General features: G+C 53.4%; 8 protein-coding genes across 12 annotated transcripts; 5 read left to right on the plus strand and 3 right to left on the minus strand.

Moving 5' to 3' along the window:
- Positions 1 to 54: 54 nt before the first annotated feature.
- On the minus strand, positions 55 to 3,529 carry H257_14432 (hypothetical protein). The gene is made up of 3 exons (XM_009842241.1): positions 2,994 to 3,529; positions 362 to 2,920; positions 55 to 307 (listed from the first exon to the last, which is right to left on the minus strand). Exons 1-3 carry the CDS (start codon positions 3,498 to 3,500, stop codon positions 221 to 223), a joined length of 3,153 nt encoding a protein of 1,050 aa, XP_009840543.1. The 5' UTR covers positions 3,501 to 3,529; the 3' UTR covers positions 55 to 220.
- A 1,772-nt stretch (positions 3,530 to 5,301) lies between these two features.
- Positions 5,302 to 7,448, plus strand: H257_14433 (hypothetical protein). The gene has a single exon (XM_009842242.1). It carries the CDS (start codon positions 5,352 to 5,354, stop codon positions 7,263 to 7,265), a length of 1,914 nt encoding a protein of 637 aa, XP_009840544.1. The 5' UTR covers positions 5,302 to 5,351; the 3' UTR covers positions 7,266 to 7,448.
- A 193-nt stretch (positions 7,449 to 7,641) lies between these two features.
- H257_14434 (hypothetical protein) lies at positions 7,642 to 9,434 on the plus strand. The gene is made up of 6 exons (XM_009842243.1): positions 7,642 to 7,864; positions 7,920 to 8,201; positions 8,263 to 8,358; positions 8,464 to 8,521; positions 8,573 to 8,652; positions 8,709 to 9,434. Exons 1-6 carry the CDS (start codon positions 7,654 to 7,656, stop codon positions 9,299 to 9,301), a joined length of 1,320 nt encoding a protein of 439 aa, XP_009840545.1. The 5' UTR covers positions 7,642 to 7,653; the 3' UTR covers positions 9,302 to 9,434.
- A 148-nt stretch (positions 9,435 to 9,582) lies between these two features.
- Positions 9,583 to 11,858, plus strand: H257_14435 (hypothetical protein). Of its 4 annotated transcripts, none has more exons than XM_009842245.1 (6): positions 9,583 to 9,760; positions 9,819 to 9,968; positions 10,033 to 10,188; positions 10,267 to 10,983; positions 11,154 to 11,302; positions 11,350 to 11,858. In XM_009842245.1, the coding sequence occupies exons 1-6, from the start codon at positions 9,679 to 9,681 to the stop codon at positions 11,725 to 11,727; spliced, it is 1,632 nt and encodes a 543-aa protein (XP_009840547.1). In that variant the 5' UTR covers positions 9,583 to 9,678; the 3' UTR covers positions 11,728 to 11,858. The 4 variants fall into 4 exon arrangements, with proteins under 4 accessions (XP_009840547.1, XP_009840548.1, XP_009840546.1 ...); XM_009842246.1 differs by having other exon boundaries at positions 11,199 to 11,302; XM_009842244.1 differs by having other exon boundaries at positions 10,033 to 10,983; positions 11,199 to 11,302.
- A 421-nt stretch (positions 11,859 to 12,279) lies between these two features.
- On the plus strand, positions 12,280 to 14,326 carry H257_14436 (CILIATE-C4 protein kinase; the record flags this gene model as incomplete). Its single annotated transcript, XM_009842248.1, has 6 exons — positions 12,280 to 12,443; positions 12,499 to 12,574; positions 12,647 to 12,736; positions 12,791 to 13,257; positions 13,334 to 13,599; positions 13,789 to 14,326. The coding sequence occupies exons 1-6, from the start codon at positions 12,285 to 12,287 to the stop codon at positions 14,324 to 14,326; spliced, it is 1,596 nt and encodes a 531-aa protein (XP_009840550.1). The 5' UTR covers positions 12,280 to 12,284.
- On the minus strand, positions 14,130 to 15,383 carry H257_14437 (hypothetical protein). The gene has a single exon (XM_009842249.1). It carries the CDS (start codon positions 14,981 to 14,983, stop codon positions 14,489 to 14,491), a length of 495 nt encoding a protein of 164 aa, XP_009840551.1. The 5' UTR covers positions 14,984 to 15,383; the 3' UTR covers positions 14,130 to 14,488.
- H257_14438 (hypothetical protein) lies at positions 15,038 to 15,364 on the plus strand (the record flags this gene model as incomplete). Its single annotated transcript, XM_009842250.1, has 1 exon — positions 15,038 to 15,364. One exon carries the CDS (start codon positions 15,038 to 15,040, stop codon positions 15,362 to 15,364), a length of 327 nt encoding a protein of 108 aa, XP_009840552.1.
- Positions 15,384 to 15,614: 231 nt separating the features above from the next.
- On the minus strand, positions 15,615 to 18,562 carry H257_14439 (the record flags this gene model as incomplete). Of its 2 annotated transcripts, XM_009842252.1 has the most annotated exons (11): positions 15,615 to 16,410; positions 16,474 to 16,585; positions 16,634 to 16,691; positions 16,746 to 16,831; positions 16,896 to 17,036; positions 17,096 to 17,231; positions 17,289 to 17,475; positions 17,526 to 17,637; positions 17,696 to 18,142; positions 18,224 to 18,296; positions 18,369 to 18,562. In XM_009842252.1, the coding sequence occupies 11 exons, from the start codon at positions 18,560 to 18,562 to the stop codon at positions 15,821 to 15,823; spliced, it is 2,136 nt and encodes a 711-aa protein (XP_009840554.1). In that variant the 3' UTR covers positions 15,615 to 15,820. The 2 variants fall into 2 exon arrangements, with proteins under 2 accessions (XP_009840554.1, XP_009840553.1); XM_009842251.1 differs by having other exon boundaries at positions 15,621 to 16,410; positions 16,474 to 16,691.
- Between the last annotated feature and the right edge of the window lie 185 nt (positions 18,563 to 18,747).

Below are 18,747 nucleotides of genomic sequence, written 5' to 3' on the forward strand. Positions count from 1 at the left end.
ATTAATACTTCGTACTATTAATAATTCGGAATGCGACGACGGCGATGTGTGACAGCGCGACAGGACATGATCATATATATATATATATATCCATATGGTATATACACACACCCTTTAAATCTACCTTGTTTACTACAGCCTACGTACGACGTGTTGAACGACATTACGCGTCATCTATATTCTACATCCAGCGTCTTTGCGAGATATGTGGACGTCCAACTTATGGACCCGACGCCGCCGCCGCCGCGGCATCCTGCGCTTCGTCCAACGCTTCCTGCTGTCGGCGCTGTACTTCAGCCGCAAAATGCTACACTCATCAGTCGTCAGTTGTCATGTAGATCATTATTCCAACCACACGCACCTCGCACGACACCTTGAACTCGTCCGTGTCCATTTGCAACGCGTGGCATGCTTGGGGGTTGGTTGTGAGCATGTGCTGGACAGTTTCCAAGAACACGGCAAACTCGTCAATGTTGTCGAGCTCGCTCGTGAACTCTTCCTCTTCGCCCATGCCAAAGTAGTACCCGTCGTCGTCGTCGTCGTCGGTGCGGCGGGTCATTTCTCGCAAAAACGCGGCCGTGTCGGCATCCTGCAGCGCCTCGGCGTCCTCGTCCGACCCGTAGCCCCCGCGTTCGACCAGCTGCTCGACTTCGTCTTCGTCGAGCCCGTTGTCGTCGCCGTCGCCGCCGTCGCTGCCTTCGTCCTCGTCGTTTTCGCCCGTTTGAATGTCGCGCAACTTGTCGACTACCCCCACGAGCAACGCGTGCGTATGCGGCTGCAACGACAGCGGCAACTCGGCCAGTGGCAGCTTGAACACGGCCGTGATGCCGAGCACAAACATCTTTTGGTCCATGAACTTGGTGAGTTTGGGAAGATGCGACAGCCACGCCTTGAAGAGCGGGTCCGTAGCTTGAAACGATTCCATCGTGCTCAGAGTTAGCGCTGGGTTGTAGTGGAGCGCCGACGCGATCACGCCAAACAGCGACGTGACCACCTTTTGCTTGAGCGATCGCGCCAGTTTAAGGCACGTGATCTGGACAATCAGGGGCACGCACACGTTGATGTCGTGGCGCAGGCAGTTGTGCAGCAACGAGTAGAGCAACTTGCACGCAGCCACAAGCTCCATGCTGCGGTCGTCTTGTTCGTCGTCGCTCTGCTTGAAGATATTGGCCGCCAATTGAAACACCATTTCCAGGTACGACACGCGCGAGCCGTCGGTGGGCGACACGACCCCCCCCGCGAGAAAGTTGGTCACGTCCATGCCAATGTAGTTGTCGATCACCGAGACAAAGTTGGTAATGTAGTCTTCTGCCCATCCTTGGTACGCCGTGAAAAGCAGCGGAAAGAGCGACCACAACGAAGGCGCGATCGACTTGCTGTAAAACGTGAGCGTGACCAAAACGTCCAGCGCGCTTTCCAAGTACTCGGTGTAGTCGTCACTGCTCAAGATGAGCGTGATGGCGGGGACGAGCGAGTCCAGGAATAGCGGGTAGTACTCTGGCTGGTTGTGGATCGAGTACAGGATCGTGTTGACCGTGTCGAGACATGACGCCGCCGTCATGCACGCATCGTCGTCTTCATCGCCTTCCTTGGCAAACTGGTTGAAGCAGTCGACGAGCTTTCCAACTAGCTGCACCGCGTACGGCCCGATTTCGTCGGCGAATTGGTCAATAATGTGCTCGAGCGCGATTACAACCTCGTCGTTTCCAATCTCGTCCATGAGCTTAAAGTACTGTTCCATGATCTGCGGCAACACGGGCCGCATCGCGTCCAATACGGCGGTCGAGTGCTCGTACATGACAAGGTGCCGCAGCGCCTTGGCGGCTTCGATGCGCACGGGCAGTTCGACATCGGCCATGCTCTTCATCATGCTGTTGGCCAATTCCGTGATCGTGGCATCGGCAAACACAATGTCCGTCATAAAGTCGCCGGTAAACATCTTGCACGCGCGCAGACGGAGAAACCCGTGGGGGTTGTGAAACTCGGGAAGGACATGCGCCTGCAGCAACGCTTCGATCTGCGGCTTGTGCGCTTTGGACTTGACCAGCAGCCCCTGGAGCGCCGACAATCCATGTAGCGCCGCTTCCTTTTGGATCAAATCGCGCGACTCGACGGGGGACGCCACGTACGTGGACAGGATTTGGTTGTAAAACATGAGCACGTTCGAGAGACAGTCCTTGCCGCGGAGGGTGCAGAGGCTATTGAGCACCTCCTGCGCGGCATTCACAGGGCTCAGATACCCCTCCATGAAGTCGTGCGTCTTGCGCACAAACTCGTGCGGGTCGTCGGCCCACAACTGCATGTCTACTGGCGTGAGGCACAGAGTAGGATGGACCACCTCGAAGAGCAAAAAGTGCAGATGAGGCTTGAGCTGCTTGTACGCTTGCGATGATTTCACGGCTTCGTTTACATAGGTCAGGGAGAGCTGCATGACGCGATCGGTGCAGAACAGCCCTTGCTTGCGCAGCGCCAGTGTTTCCATGATCGTGGCGAGCATCGGCGGGTTCACGTGGGACCGGTAGTGCTTGGCCATGTCGACGTTCTCCGGGTCGGCGCTCTTGGGGTTGCCCCAGCGCATGTAGAACCGCGTGACGACTTGAAGAATCCACTTTTTGACCTTCCACCACGGCCACTTTTCCCGCGCGTCGGGGTCGGTGGGCTGATGGAGCGGCTCAAGGCCCTCGGACGCTTCGGGAAGGCGCTTGGCAAGGATCTGACGAAACAGGTCCATCCATGCACTCATGCGCTGGAGATTGGTCACGTATGGCGGCAACGACACTTGTACGCACGACCAAAAGATTTTGCAGATCAAGTGGATCATGCGGGCGCCTTCCACCGAGTGGTTGTGTACGAGCGACTCCAACATGGTGAGAAGCAGGGGAAACGTCACGCCCACGATCGTGTTGAGGTCCGCACGGTTCTACGGAACGGACAGTGCGTGTGGGTTGTGAGAGAGAGAGAGGGTCGGACGAGAAAGGACATTGTCGGAATACCTCGTCGTTGCGGTACTCGTAGTTCTTGCACAGACGACGGAGCACAAGCAACGCATTGCAGATGCGCGTGGGGTCCCCCGACTGGATGTTGGTCGTGATCTCTTCCACAAGGCCGGGCCATTTCATTGGAAAGTCGATGCGCGCAATTTGGTTGACCGCTTCGGCGAGTAACGAACGGATGGACCGGTCGTCCACGCCGGTGGTCAACAACCCTTCCATGATGTACTTGCGGTACTCTAACTTGTCCTCAAACGTGAATGGACTCAAGTACGAGTCGTCGGCCTGGGCTTGACCTTCCCAATGCTTGGACACGATGTTCTTGAGCTGGATGCCCGCCGCCTGTCGGATTTCCTTTTGCACTTCGAGGTTCGAGATCAACTGCATGAGCAGCACGATGGAGCCGCGCACGGTGTGTAGGTTGAGAAGCGCCGCTTCCGCCGCCTTGCGGGCGTCCGTCTCCACTGCAAACGTATGCAGGAGGATGTTGTGCAGCGTCTGAATGTCCATCTTCGCTTCACTCAATGGAATATATCGACAGGGAATATGAAGGCGCCGAATCGGGTGACCGGATACGTTTTCCACGCGCTGATTGGCTAAGACGAATGGTTGGTGCTTTTCACACGATTATCCGGAAAAAGACGCACATCCCGGATACAACAACCGGAATTAGTTTCCCTCGCCACCCCAATATACCACCATATGAGAACAATGTATCACCATAGATTGTTCATTTGGTGATTTGTTCCATGTCCAATGACACGCGAGTATATCACGTCGGACAAAGCAAATACGGGTATTGGCTGACGAGATGAATATGACAAACGGTTTGGCGCCATCTTGCCGTGGAGGATGACTTGGTGTCTTTGATTGCAGGCCGCCTGGACAATATGTTTGGTCTGGGGTGTCGATTACTCGAGCGTAGTACCATTTTCGAATCCGTACTGTAACACTCGTTGCCTGCAGATGGCATCCTAAAGGTGTCACATGTGGACTGAGCACTGTGAAATCACAATCACACAGCATGATTTACAAAGGCACATGAAGTAGTGTTCGCCCCTAGAAGCAAGCGAGCATGCTGCAATTTCGGTATGACGTGGGGCGTTGGAATGTGCAAAAAACATGAGTGTCGTTGATCGTGGTCAACGAAAAACGTATATACAGATCAAGATACACGTGTACAAATGCAATCCAGAGGAGCAACGACACTCGATTCAGTAGGCCACAAACCACTGCACAAACATGCTAGGAGGACAACGAATGGGCATTGCTGCACGAGTTGTGATCTGGACTTGGTAAAACCTCGAAGGAGTTCTATATTTGGAAACCAAACGTCAACGTCGTCCAGAGTACAGCTAAGTAACTTTTAAACTTCAATTGCCACTCAAAGATCGGACCCCAATCATACTCCAAGTAGTGGCCATAATAATAATTTCGGATACACAAAATTTACCGTACGTCGAAATTTCCTAGACTCAGTACCTTCAAGAATCAATGGCAGAAATTAACATTGTACAAACTCGTTTACTGACATATTTTAAGCAAAACACGAGGTGGCAGCGCTATGCCTGCCCATCCTACTTGTGGTTGAAGGTTGCTTTGGCGAGTTTTGCATTGCATAAGGACCCTCGACCCTCAACTCGTGAGGCGGTATTCAGTGGCCCAGGAAAATCATCTGTATATAAGGCAATTTCAGCTGCAAGACGACCAAGAGACAGATGTGGCCTACTTCCAAGTACTACGTAGTACACAACTATGGTCAGTAGAATGACTCTTATACTTGTATAACCTATATAAAAAAGGATGTCGTCCTCGGGTTTGCTTACATACATATAGTAAATAAACCTGTATAACACGATATTCCGTACGCATTGAATTAAGTCGACCAAGTGGGGCAAGCGCGTTTCTGGCCGCTGCTTTACAATTTTCGAAGTGGTGTTGATTCTGGCCGTTCAAACTTTCAAACGCCGTTCGAATTACGACAGGACGACACCCAACTTCACCAACACGCAACGAGGAGTCGTCCAATGCATGGAATACGGTGCGCGACTTTCTCAAGTGAGGAGGATGAAGCCCATGATGTCGACGACGAAATCCGGTGCTAATTTGGAACGGCCGGCGGAAGATTCCATGGTTTGAATATTATTGGGCAATCACATACTGAATACAAATATGCAATTGATATGGTGGTTTGGAATTAAATTATCGACATACGAAATCGTAGCTATAATATCTCACCCACTACCATCTGTGACATCCGAATGCAACAAAACGTCAAGAGCTGGACCACTCTCGGGGTAAAGGTACAGTACGCCGATCGAGCACATTGGGCGGCAGCCGACCATAAGTCCTTCCGCTGCCATGATGAACCTTCTCCTCCATTGCGGATGCAAGGGAACCAGCGAGTCTCCGCGCCATGCAGACGGCCGACGACACCAATCATTTCTGTCATCCGAAGCGACCACGATCCATGGTTCCCAACAACGTTCGGTGCTGGCTGCCAAGCTGGGATACGAGCGGTTTAATATCAATTCGAATCATTCGGGGGAAAGTCCGATGTCGTCGTCCTCCCAGACGATAAGGCGGCATGTAGCAGCAGCAGCGTCCGCCAGTAGTAGCCATAGCATCCCATCGACCAGTGGCATCAATAATGTCGCTGCACTCCCGTTGCCGCCACCATCTTCGTCCAAGTCCCTCGTTGATCCGTTCAAGAACCGCCGGGTGGCACCACTGTGGCTCGAAGGCGAAGAAACCACTATGGGCCTGCCAGACGGCGACGTGCCCAATTTTCAGACGTTCTGCTCGTACGAGCGTTGGTCGGCGGCGTTTGCATCGCCTGGCGACTTCACCATCAAAGCCGCCCATGTCAAACGGTCCAGTGGGACAGTCGTCTATCATCTCGCGTTGGTGGGGTTGTCTATTCCGCCTTCGACGTCGTCATTGTCGGGAACCGTGTCCCCGCATCATTCGCTATCGCGATCTCGCACGGACGGTGTCAACTATTCCACAAATTCCTTGTCCTCTACGTATTCCGACCATCGGTATGCCCAGTTCCCCCGTCCGCGCAAAGACAAGGCGCAATCGGTGTCGATCATCACAAAATCCGACACTGACATCGCCGCGTTTGTCCATGCCATGGCCCTCCGGTTTCCAGGGCACAAGATCGCGTCGTCGTTCGCGCGCAAAATGAACAAAGCCGGCCGGTCGCTGGACGACCGCGCTGCGGCTGTCGTGGACGTGCTGTCGTTCTTGTTGTCCATGACGCACGTGGGTGTCCATGGGTTGATCCCCGTCAAGGAGCCGATCCCCCAAGACCTTCGCGTGCGTCTGTTCCTCAAGTTGCATTGCTGGAACGCGCACATGGGCGCGGTTCCAACCGGGTCCAACTCGTGCGACGGTCGATTGGAATCGCAATCGCATTCGGAAAAGGTACCGACGCCCACGCGGAAGTCGATTCCGTCCGAGTGGTTTGTCTCGTCCAAACTCGCGTCTTCGTCGTCTTCATCGATGCGTCCTAGCGTGAGCAGCTCCAACCTCCCGCGCATGCGCCGCCGTTCGCTGCCGCAAGCGGCGGCCCCCACGCCGTATTGCACGACCTTTGTGCCCCCAAACGCATGGAAAAAGAAAGCCAAAGACACGCCCGGGGCGTTTACCGTCGTGTTGTCGGGCATTCACGTCCTGGACGACGGCGTTGTCGAGTACGTGTTGACTGTGTTGTTTGTCGACAGCGTGACGCCCTCCTTGGCGCCGCGCACTCGAACAGTGGGCCATCGGTATCAAGAGTTTGATGACCTCGCCGTGCACATTCGCCACAAGACCAAGCTGAACGTGTCGATGCCCCCGAAGACGATGTTCCGATGTGTGGACCCCGCGTTCTTGGAGACGCGATCTGTGGACCTCCAGCGTTTCATCGACTCGCTCTTGTCGCTGCACTTTACCGGCATGTTGGACCAAAAGATCGACATGGCCGCTGAACCCCGCGTGCGCGCCTTTCTCCAGTTGCCGACCGTCCAATGGAGCGTTGTCGCGGAACTCCCCACGAAACAAGACTTGGATCGATTCCGGGCCTTGTCCAACTCGTCCACGGCGAGCTCACGGAGCGTGTCCCAACCCAAAGACAGTGACGACGACGACGACGATGACGACGAAGACGACGAAGACGGTGGAGACGAACGCATCTTTGCCGATTTTGAAACCCGCGTGGACCGTCCTTTCTTGAGCCATCGACGGTCCATTTCGTCGCAGTACTATCCCATCTCTCGCGGCATCGCATGAGACCAAGTATCATCAATACGAATCATCCACCTGTGTGTGAATGTCCTCTTATGCCCCTTCATGATGATGGATGCTCCTGTGTTGCGGCGGAAAGCTCCATCTTCGACTGATGGCGGCGGTGCCGCGGTGGAAAGTGCATTGCGCGGGGAAACTAAAAGTGTGGTGTAATTGTCACGTTCCGTGTATTCGGTCCGAATGTATGACCGGTTGGATATTTCTATTTCGACGTATACTTCGAAGTACTGTAAGCTTAGACTTATCCCAGCTCAAAAATACATCAAACCAAAAGGAATATGTAACCTGCTCAAATTAGTTCCAACGGTTGAATATTACATTTGGGTGATACACAGAGCTACTTCGAAATTCGAGTGTGCATATTTTCATCGCCATGATGGACATCGTGACGCTGTGCCTGAACGACCCAGAGCGAGGCCGGTGGGTTGCCGCCGCGCGAGACATCCCTGTGGGCGCACTTGTCTTGGAGTCGAAGCCATATTCATATGTACTGTCTCCGTCCTTATGGACAGAGCGATGCCAGGTGTGCTTTCAGTCAACATCCAAGCTGTCTCGCTGCGGACGATGTCGGCTAGTGTACTATTGTACTGTGCAGCACAATGCTATTCTCATGGTTCATCGATACACCTTGCGATATAGGCTCCAAGGCGTGTCAATTGCAGGATTGGCAAACCAACCACAAGCTTGAGTGTTCGAGGCTGCTGGCGATGACCCAGCAGGCAACGCACCCAGCTGCGTTGTCGGATGCTCTCTTGGTGGCCCGCGTCCTGCGAAAGGAAGCTGCCCAACACCACAGCAGCGACGCCCCACTACGATCTGAATCGTTGTTGCCATCGGACTTGGTCTGGTTTGACGAAGATCGGTCGGAGATGCAGTCCCTAGCGTCCTGGCTCACAACCCATCACGCCAAGCTCTTTCCAGGTATATTGTTTACGTCTGAGTTTGGGTGTGATTATTGCGTATGATATCGTTGCTGTGGTAGATACAACCACGTCAAAAGAAGTGGAAGAAATGCTGTGTCGATTCCGCAGCAACAATTTCACCATCACCGACGAACTCTTGTTGGATGTTGGTGCAGGTACTATTAATAACTACTAGTATGCTCCAAAACTTCAATCCATGGAAACTTCCTTGCACCTACAAAATTGTGTTACTTTTTTCATGAAATAATATTTACATATAGGATGCTTCCCTTGGGGTGCCATGGTGAACCACAGTTGCGCCAACAATTGCGTTATCACGTACGTCTGTCATATACTAGTATATATCATGTTGGTTTATGATCGAGGTAGATATGCTCCATCTTCGCAAACCTTGCAACTCCGAGCGATTCAGCCCATTCTTCAAGGCGCTGAGATCACCCAGCCATATGGTATGTTCCTACAGTTCCTTGGCTTGGCATCGGGCGTTGTGACGTTCTCGTTTCAGTGGACGTAGGGTTACCATTGGCGAAACGGCGGGATGCACTGCGGCGCCATTATCATTTCGACTGCGCATGTGCTCGATGCACAAGCCAACAGCATGATGAAATAGACCAAGACGCCGAATCAAGCAACTCGGACCACAAGGTATTGCTGCAGCAAGCCGCGGCATGGTGCGAGGCTGCCGCGGTCGCAACGTCTCCGGAGTCAGCGATCGAGCTCTACCGACGTGGCTTGGACGCGAGGGAGAAAGGCCTGTCGAACCCGTGGAACGTGTTGATTTTGGAAGTGCACTCGCAGATGCTGACGCTACACATTGAAATGGGCAATGGACACGACGCCGTGCAAACAGCTCGCGCGATTTACGCGTTTTACAAACGCCTGTATCACCCCAACCACCCGCTCACGGGTCTGCACTTGTACACGCTTGGCGACCTCGAATCGCAGTGCCATGATGACGGCGGTGCGGTGCAACATCTCAACGAGGCATTGCGCATATTGACCATCACCCACGGGGCCAATCATGCCATGGTGCAGACGTTGAAGGCGCGCATGAACGAATTCCGTCCATCGGTCCCACCGCTACCGCCAAGATCGTAGGGGGCGTCTGGTTTTGCTCGTTCTTGTCGAAAGGACATCCAAAGTAACCAGCCAATCAGAGATGGTCATTTGGTCATGTTGAAGATCCGCCTTTTGTATCCGGATTTTGGGTATGATTTTATTTTATCACTTGAGAATTGTAGGTAAATCTTCTATCGTTCTTTTGTTCGAACTGAAAGATATCTCCAATCTGAACATACTCGAGCCAAGTGATTGGATTCTTGACGGCTTTTGTTATCCGGATATCTCGGGATATCCTTCTACTTTTCTTTTGGAATTCCCTGTCATGTTAATGCTCGAAACTGCTTCCAAGCATCCAAGGGGCATCAGCTCAAAGATTTGCCTACGCCCAGTTGACGACGTGCCAGCATACCATCATGTACAGCCAGCAACGATCATCTTCTCTGCCGACCATGTTGCCCCAGTCCATGGAGTTCGAGCCCGAGCCCGAGTACATTGGTAGGGTCACATCACAAATCGATCGTTCTGCATGCGCTGGATCTAATCATGATCACAGATGAGCGCCGGTGGGAACGCATTGAGACACTCGGCGATGGATACAGCCCGCGGACAGGTCACACGGTTGTGTCGCACAATGCCACGTTGTATGTGTTTGGCGGAACCGACCGACGGCGTCGCCAGCAAGATTTGTTCCAGTTTGACATTGGTACATCACCACCACTTTCAGTGCTTGGATTCCTTGCATAGAATGTCATGCATGCTGTCTGTAGAATCCTGTGCATGGTCTCAAGTGGACGTCCACGGCACGCTGCCGCCTCGGCGATCCGGCGCATTAGGTGTCGTCCACGAGAACCACATGTACATCTTTGGTGGATACGACGGGCGCGACGGCAACTACTTTAACGACCTCTTCTACTTCAACTTTGGTACGGCAGAAGTATTTCCTTTACATGATGGTTTGGCGTCTCAAACATGCCCCCTCACTCTCCGTGGTTCCCTTCTAGACACGCGGCGGTGGAGCGAAATACCGAGCTCCTCGTCCGTCGTGCGGCCGGAATCTCGAACGGATCACATCATGGTGTTGCATGACGCGAACATCTACATCTTTGGCGGGTACAACGGCTCGTCTCGGTTCAACAACATGTACCGGTACGAGATCCCAGCCAAGTCGTGGCGCAAGGTCGACGCCGTCGGCAGTCTCCCGAGCGGGCGGTTCGGCCACACCGGCGCCGTGCATGAGTCATCGCATCGGTTGATTGTGTTTGGCGGGTGGGACGGCCGGGACACACTGGACGACCTGCATCAGTACGAGTTTGCCACCAACACATGGAGTCCGATGGTCACGAGTGGCCGCGCGCCGCCGCATCGGTATCGCCACACGGCTGTGATCTTCGACACGAGCATGTTTGTGTTTGGCGGCGTCGACAAAGCCCATAGCCGGTTCAACGACCTCCAGCGCCTCGACATGACCACCAACACGTGGACCGAGGTGCACACGACAGGGTTCGTCCCGTCCAGCCGCACGTTCCATCGCGCGGTCGTGGTCCTCAACCGCATGTACCTCCTCGGCGGGTACGACGGCACCGACCGGCTTCATGACTTGTACTCGATCCACGTCGGTCCTCTGTCTCCGCCGTCGCTCCTCGCGCTCTGTGCATCGTACGCGCGACGGAATGTCGACGATATCCTGGCGTACACGTCGTTCAAAGGCGTGCCACAATGTAGGTGCATCTTTGACGACTGTATGTATTTTGAAAATCGATGTTTCGAAAATATAAATTGTGGAAGGTGCAGGGAAGTTCTTTTGGCAGAATGTTGTTTGTTTTGTGGACGTTGTAGTTGAAGGCTGATGATGAATGATTGTATTGACTTTGGAATTGTATGCTAACAGGTGGAACGAAAAAAATGGTCATGATGAGTTGTCCATTTATTGTAGTGGTGTTGGATGACGTGATCTTTCAACGCGACGGCGACAACGTGTTGCGTGGGAAATGCGCGCAGTGTCGAGACGGCCGGTGCAGTGTGTACAAATTGTCGCGGGTATGTCAGTCTGACATATCATCGTCAGATATTGATGACCCAAGTAGGCCGCTAGCTCGACGGACGCCGCGAATCCGACGCCCGCAGGTCCTCCGCCGCTCCATCAAGGCCGCGCGGCGATGGCGCATGCCAATTCCGCCGTGACGAATCACCACATGACACTGCAAACTCAGGGAGACAAACCAGGCCGAGCCGCGTGTGTGTGTGGTCACGGGACGGCCCACCACGAGCGCATCGACGAGCGGAAGCTGATTGGCGAGCCGTGCAACGCGCGCATGATGGTAGGCGGTGCCATGGGTGGCCCTGGGGGTGCCACGTCATCCACGTCCAAAGGCAAAGTGTACTTGCTCTACAGCTTGTACAAACGCATCTTTGACGGCGGCCCGGCCGACGACAGTCCCGACCACGAAATCGCCGATGCTTGATAGGGATACTAGTGATGTGTAGTAGTAGTATTCAATGGACGTAACTTGTGATGGCTGATGACTTGTCAAGGTTGAAATGGAATCATAAATGCAGTACTACTAGTAATACTAATAGCTAACAGAAATACCCCCATGACGTTATCCTAGGCGTACAGTACAATACACGTACGATCCTCGGAAACTATGGGAAAACGTTCAATAAATCTGGATATCGTTCAGCCAAGACTGAAAACCGTTCTAGCAATTATTCTTCCCGTAACCCTGTAACCCCGGGACCTCGTCCTACCCCCTCGTTCACATACTTCAAAGTGTAATGCAAAATCCCAAGGGTTAGTAGGAGTTGAGGTACAAAACATATGCCTCATCTAACTAGAGTTTATTAGTTTGAACGGTATCCAGATTTCTTGATCGTTTTTCTGGCTTTGTCTTGGAAGTCACTGTTATAGCATGTGCAATTGCAATATACCATGTGTTGCACAAAGCATTAGGTTGTCGTTCCTTGTAGACTGGATTATTCCAAGGTGTATTTTTAGCACACAGAAATTGGTCATTCAACCATGGACACTGTCAACGGTGGCGGCAAGAGTCGACCTGTCGTTCGAGGGGGCAGTGGAGGTAGGGTCAAGTTGCGGCCTGTGCCCGTGTCGTCGTTATCAACCAACCGACCAAAGACCCCTCCAACCACCAAGTCATCCACGGCAGCTTCAATCCTGTTGGTATAGTTCTACGTCCAACACATGTGTATTCGAAGTATTGACATGCACACGGTAGGCAAAAGCACAAGCGACTGCCGCGGCCGACGACCGCCAACTCGGTGGGTACACCAAGTTGAAAAAGCTCGGTGTGGGTACGTACGTCTATCTACCGTATTGTTTGTACGTTTATACTGGGTACCGACCTAAGCGACTCTTGTCACCAGGGGGATGCGGCACTGTGTGGCAAGTCGCGACCACTGAGACCGCCACCAGCCCAGAACGCGACCTGTTTGCCCTCAAGCAGATTCCCAAAGGTGCACTTTGCCCTTTTGTAGGTTGGTCACACGGCCACGTTTTTGTCTTTGCAGGCGACGGCGCGGTGGTGTCGGGGGTGGTGGAAGCCCGCGTGGGTCTCAAGCTGTTTCCGACCGCGGCGGTCGTTCGCGACAAACTGCTGCAGGGCCTTCGCCATCATGACGTGGCAACGCCTCCATTGGCCGCCACGGTGTCGCTCTCACAGCTCAACGCCACCATCGTCGACGGCAATATCAATAAGGAACAGACCATCATTCTGGACTACCGTCCTGACGAAAATCCCCCACTCGCACCATCACCACCCCCTTCCGCTCCTGTCAACATCCCCATGTACATTGTTCCGCTTTTGGCTGTAGTGGAGACCAAGCAGGACCTGTGGCTGGTCTTTGAGCAAGGAGGGGAGACCCTCCACAACGCCCTCTTCGACATACGCGGGGAATTCCTCCATGGCTCTCGGTCGTATCGCATCTGCCACCGCCCGTTGTACGAAGCCATGCGGGACAACGTATGTTTGCTCAAAGTACGACCACACCTCTTCACGACTAGAATACGTCAACACTTGTGCGCATGATGTCTAACATGGACGGATGGAACAGTCCCTTCTACGACAGCTGCTGCTAGCTGTACAAACACTTGGAGCCCACCACATTGTACACGCCGATATCAAACCAGACAACATTCTAGTCCGCCACTCGTATTCAACCCCCCCAACTTTACCCCCCCATGACGACAACTACTCAAGCCGACCACCGTCAAGCCATCATATCGACCCACAAGTCGGACGCGTTACGGTTCAACTGATCGATTTTGGCTCAGCCTTTACCTCGACGTCGCCACGGCTACCTAGTGCCCATACCCCAGAGTGCGTGCGTTTGTTTACCAATATATATATATACGCGGATGCCCTTTCGTAGCCACTTTGGCAGTAACCAAGTACCGATTGTTTGTGGATTTGCTATCATCGTAGCCAAGAAAAGCCATCAATGCTTCACTGTCAATCTTACCTCGAATAATGAACCTTAGCTCACTCACTATGGACTTCATCGTGTAGGTATGTCCCCCCAGATATTCTCGAGCTCCTACGCACCAAGCACCAAACAAACCACGTCAAGGCGTACTTGGACGCCCACAGCCGGCCCCATTCGTTCGATATGTGGTCACTCGGGTGTGTGTTTCTCGAAATCGCCTGCGGCGTCCCGCTGTGGCTGCCGTTCAAAGCCCGCGTGGACTCGAAATATAGAGACGACAAGAAGCCACTCGTCACGGGCGGCCTCCTCGCCGCCACCGGGCGCAACGCTGACAAAATCGCCACCCGGCAGCTCCACGTCGTCGCGAATCTTCGGAAATGCATCCGGGAATGCGGCGGCATGAACGTCGACAGTCGCCGGTGGGTCCATGGCGTGGACCTCATGCAGCGCATGCTCGAGATCGACCCTGCCCAGCGCATTTCGCCCACGCAAGCGTTGGCCCATCCGTTCTTGGCGAGTGGTACCGTCGTGTCGCCACCACCACACGGGCTGACCACAGGACAAGGACAAAACGCTCCTCATCCTGTCAACACTGACGTGGCCACGTTTTCGTTGCGATGACAAAGATCTATGATCGAGGGTTGTTGGTGGATTAGTGTTATTAGCTAATAGTAGTATTAATACTAGTACATAGTAGTGCTGAAGTACTGGTAAGTTATGTAACGTTACTTCGAAGTAGTAAGCGTACACACAACGCATGCCGTGCCAAGTCACTACAGTACTCTAATAAGAGACGACAAGAAGCCACTCGTCATGGGCGGCCTCCTCGCCGCCACCGGGCGCAACGCTGACAAAATCGCCACCCGGCAGCTCCACGTCGTCGCGAATCTTCGGAAATGCATCCGGGAATGCGGCGGCATGAACGTCGACAGTCGCCGGTGGGTCCATGGCGTGGACCTCATGCAGCGCATGCTCGAGATCGACCCTGCCCAGCGCATTTCGCCCACGCAAGCGTTGGCCCATCCGTTCTTGGCGAGTGGTACCGTCGTGTCGCCACCACCACACGGGCTGACCACAGGACAAGGACAAAACGCTCCTCATCCTGTCAACACTGACGTGGCCACGTTTTCGTTGCGATGACAAAGATCTATGATCGAGGGTTGTTGGTGGATTAGTGTTATTAGCTAATAGTAGTATTAATACTAGTACATAGTAGTGCTGAAGTACTGGTAAGTTATGTAACGTTACTTCGAAGTAGTAAGCGTACACACAACGCATGCCGTGCCAAGTCACTACAGTACTCTAATAAGAGACGACAAGAAGCCACTCGTCATGGGCGGCCTCCTCGCCGCCACCGGGCGCAACGCTGACAAAATCGCCACCCGGCAGCTCCACGTCGTCGCGAATCTTCGGAAATGCATCCGGGAATGCGGCGGCATGAACGTCGACAGTCGCCGGTGGGTCCATGGCGTGGACCTCATGCAGCGCATGCTCGAGATCGACCCTGCCCAGCGCATTTCGCCCACGCAAGCGTTGGCCCATCCGTTCTTGGCGAGTGGTACCGTCGTGTCGCCACCACCACACGGGCTGACCACAGGACAAGGACAAAACGCTCCTCATCCTGTCAACACTGACGTGGCCACGTTTTCGTTGCGATGACAAAGATCTATGATCGAGGGTTGTTGGTGGATTAGTGTTATTAGCTAATAGTAGTATTAATACTAGTACATAGTAGTGCTGAAGTACTGGTAAGTTATGTAACGTTACTTCGAAGTAGTAAGCGTACACACAACGCATGCCGTGCCAAGTCACTACAGTACTCTAATAAGCAGTACGGTGCACATGATAACTCGTGCCCCGTGGTTCTGTAGCTAGGCGTCGTTCTAGACTATTACTTTTTGGCTACAGTGGCCGATTACACTGTGGACTGGTCCCTTATAGTAACGTTATGGAAAACGAGATTGCACTTGGGACTCACGATGCTGGGCCACTGTGGACGTGCACTTGTTACCACTCCGGATCACGTCAGAACCCATCGTTTCCGTACGGTGCATCATGACGTGGCATGACGTTTCAAACAGTTGGACGTCACACTCTCAAATGTCATCAAGATGGTCACATGGTCCGTTGGCTCGGCTTATGTGGCTTCTCGTCAACTGAAGTGTCCATCTCCAAGTCATTCCTCGGTCGTTTCGTATGTAGCTTGGCTATCGCCGCCACTTCCCTCGCTCTCTTGAGCGCGGCGGCGGCGGCTGCCTTGGACCGATTGAACACGAGCTGCGTGTCAGTGGACTCGTGGCGGCTGTACACGTAGCCGTCTGCTTGGAACGCCCGGAGGTGGTCCATCGTGGCCGCTCGACTGGTCACGACGTAGTTGACCATGAGGCCCCGCGCCCGTTTAGCAAACACCGACTTGATCTGGCCGTCGTCTTTGAAGATGCAGTCGACGACAACGATGGACGGATCGAGGGACGGCATGTCCACGCTCTTGAAGTACTCAACGGATGCAACGTTGAGCAAGATGTTTATCGAAGAAGACGAGGATGATACAGCTGTAGAAGGAAGGGCGAAGACGGCGTTGATGTCGTCGGCTATGGCGCGGCCCCAGAACGCATACAACCCGTCCTTGGGGCCGCGACCATGCTGTACCTTTGAGCCCATTTCCAAACGATACGCTTGAATCAAGTCCAATGGCCGCAGCGTGCCTACACATATACACGTATCGTCATGAAGGATGCTAACTGTTGGAAGAATCGCATGATTAGTACCGTACAACCCGCACAGAATGCGAAGATGCGCCTGTGCAAACGTTAAGTCCTCGGGGGTCCACGACGCGCTTTGGAGGCCTTTGTACGCAGGTCCGTCAAATGAAAAAACTGCCTGATAAAGGGTCATGACGTAGTGAATGGAGACGGCATGAGGAGTTACCTGTTTGAATGCGCTGGTGGATGTGGTCGTCGGGATGTCCGTGATGAAGTGCTTGTACCTTGGCAAAAACGATTACCATCGCCGTCTTTACTATAGATATGCGTCGCCATACCTGTCGTAATTGAGTTTAGCCAAGGCATCGCTCACGCCTAGCAACGTTTTGACTTTGGCCAACGAGAGTTTCCGCAAGCCGTGGATCTACGTGCATACATAGCCCCTCCTTGTTCAGCATTTGGTTAACCAAGGAGACTGTGTCGTCTACCAGCTCAGATGCATCGTCAAGGTGCATGGGTTGGGTGCTCTCTACGTCGTCTGCTACCTCGGACATGTCGAGGGTCTTGGCCGGTGACAGAACCATCACAATCATGATGTTTGAAAATGCTGTTGGGTGGACATGCATCTTCTTTAGGGTTTTGAATCCAATTTAAGGTTTTATAGCGTTATATTTAAGGTATTTCAAACGTTTGCCCTATTGAATTGTCCACATGGAACTGCCGCCGCCTTGGCGGCAAAGAACACTTCGTAGACGAAGTACGAGATGCCGAACGACACAACGAAGAGCCCGATGACGACACACCCCAACAGCTCAAAGTTGTCACTACGCACCAACCACCTCTCATGAGCATCCCATGAGCATGACAGTCACGTGACGTACTTGATGCCTAGAACGATATCGGCGACCCATCCAGTGACTAGTCCTCGGGCAACCAAGATCCCGACGGCTTCCACGGCTCCGATGAACAATGCGACGAACGACGACAGACCTGTGAGGAACATGTTGTAGAACAGCTTCTTCGCGGGGTGGATGTACGCCCATCCATACGCCCACAGCATGAAGATCCCTGGACACCATTGTGTCGTTAGGAATCATACATGGGACTACTGCACACACCGTCCAACGAGTCGATTAAGCTCATGCCACATGCAAACAGTCCCGGGAGCACCAAGACGACCCACGACGGCACTCCCGACTGAGACGCGAGTGCCGAGATCGCCAGCAACGCCTCCATGGTGTACATCAGTTTCAACTTTGACGGATGGAGAGACTAGTAGTCCACGTACCACTTCGGAGGCTGTGTCGAAACCCAACCCAAAGAGGAACCCCAGTGGGTACATTTTCCAGGGCTGGTCGATGACCTTGAGCAGCGACGGACAGCAGGATGCCAGGATGCCGCCGCCGACCCCTGAAGGAGTCAATACGTCGTCATCGTGGAGATCACCCCCTTGCGAGGAAGAAGGCGAGATGGCATTCCATTGCTGCAACAACCGGACAAACGAGACGGCGTTAACGAGACCGATCAAGCAGAGAAACGTCGCCGACACCGACGCGCCAACGATGGCGCCGATGGATTTGCTCGTGTCCAAGTTGACGGCGGACGCGCTGCACACAACGACGACCGACAGGAGCACCACGACGCTGGAATGGCCCAAAGAAAAGAACAACCCGACGGTCACGGATTGCCGGCCGCGTTGGAGTAGGCTTCGCGTCACGTTATCGATCGCTGCAATCTGAAAGATAGTAGATGACGATACTATATGAGGAAGGACATATCGTGATGTGTGTGTACTACTATACTGTACTGTACGTACATGGTCGGCATCCACAGCATGTCGGAGTCCCAACGAGTACGCTACCAGCGCTGGCGACAGGATCACGGGGTATCTACATGTTGCGAGTCTTGTGAACATGTTGTAGACGAGCATGGGCAGAGTGGAGGGGTGGAAGTGAATGTACGTGGTACTGATGCAGATTGTGCCCACCCACATGGCGACGTTGAGAAGGACGAGCCCCGTCACTGTCTGCTTGGCGCGACGGACCGTGCCTTCCTTAACGCTGTTCGGAATCGACCCATCGTCTTCCTGTACCATTGCCGACTGTTGCGCGGCGGCATGCCGCTCCAGTAAGCACTTGGCTTCGTTGACATCCATGGTCCGATTTGAAATTTGCCCAGAAGATCCAACTTCAATATCATTTAACGTTATTTAAGCAACTTACCATATTCATCTATTCTAATACATGAAACGCGAAAGTCTGTTAGATTAAGCAAGTATAGTGTCCTACCTACAAGTACATGACGACACAAGGGCGGCTCGAAAGGTGCTTTTAATGCCAC

The sequence above is a fragment of the Aphanomyces astaci genome, assembly GCF_000520075.1.
Source record: "Aphanomyces astaci strain APO3 unplaced genomic scaffold supercont1.57, whole genome shotgun sequence".
Lineage (NCBI taxonomy): Eukaryota > Oomycota > Saprolegniomycetes > Saprolegniales > Verrucalvaceae > Aphanomyces > Aphanomyces astaci.

What these genes read in the sequence shown, in the direction of transcription:
- H257_14437 (XM_009842249.1), bottom strand. Translation starts at nt 14,983, where the DNA reads ATGCGTTGTGTGTACGCTTACTACTTCGAAGTAACGTTACATAACTTA.
- H257_14434 (XM_009842243.1), top strand. Translation starts at nt 7,654, where the DNA reads ATGATGGACATCGTGACGCTGTGCCTGAACGACCCAGAGCGAGGCCGG. An exon ending in TCACGCCAAGCTCTTTCCAG is followed by an intron (nt 8,202 to 8,262) that starts GTATATTGTTTA and finishes TTGCTGTGGTAG; the next exon opens with ATACAACCACGTCAAAAGAA. An exon ending in GCCAACAATTGCGTTATCAC is followed by an intron (nt 8,522 to 8,572) that starts GTACGTCTGTCA and finishes TGATCGAGGTAG; the next exon opens with ATATGCTCCATCTTCGCAAA.
- H257_14432 (XM_009842241.1), bottom strand. Translation starts at nt 3,500, where the DNA reads ATGGACATTCAGACGCTGCACAACATCCTCCTGCATACGTTTGCAGTG. An exon ending in ACGAGTACCGCAACGACGAG is followed by an intron (nt 2,921 to 2,993) that starts GTATTCCGACAA and finishes TCCGTTCCGTAG; the next exon opens with AACCGTGCGGACCTCAACAC. An exon ending in AGTTCAAGGTGTCGTGCGAG is followed by an intron (nt 308 to 361) that starts GTGCGTGTGGTT and finishes TGATGAGTGTAG; the next exon opens with CATTTTGCGGCTGAAGTACA.
- H257_14435 (XM_009842244.1), top strand. Translation starts at nt 9,679, where the DNA reads ATGTACAGCCAGCAACGATCATCTTCTCTGCCGACCATGTTGCCCCAG. An exon ending in GCCCGAGCCCGAGTACATTG is followed by an intron (nt 9,761 to 9,818) that starts GTAGGGTCACAT and finishes TCATGATCACAG; the next exon opens with ATGAGCGCCGGTGGGAACGC. An exon ending in TTTGTTCCAGTTTGACATTG is followed by an intron (nt 9,969 to 10,032) that starts GTACATCACCAC and finishes TGCTGTCTGTAG; the next exon opens with AATCCTGTGCATGGTCTCAA.
- H257_14433 (XM_009842242.1), top strand. Translation starts at nt 5,352, where the DNA reads ATGATGAACCTTCTCCTCCATTGCGGATGCAAGGGAACCAGCGAGTCT.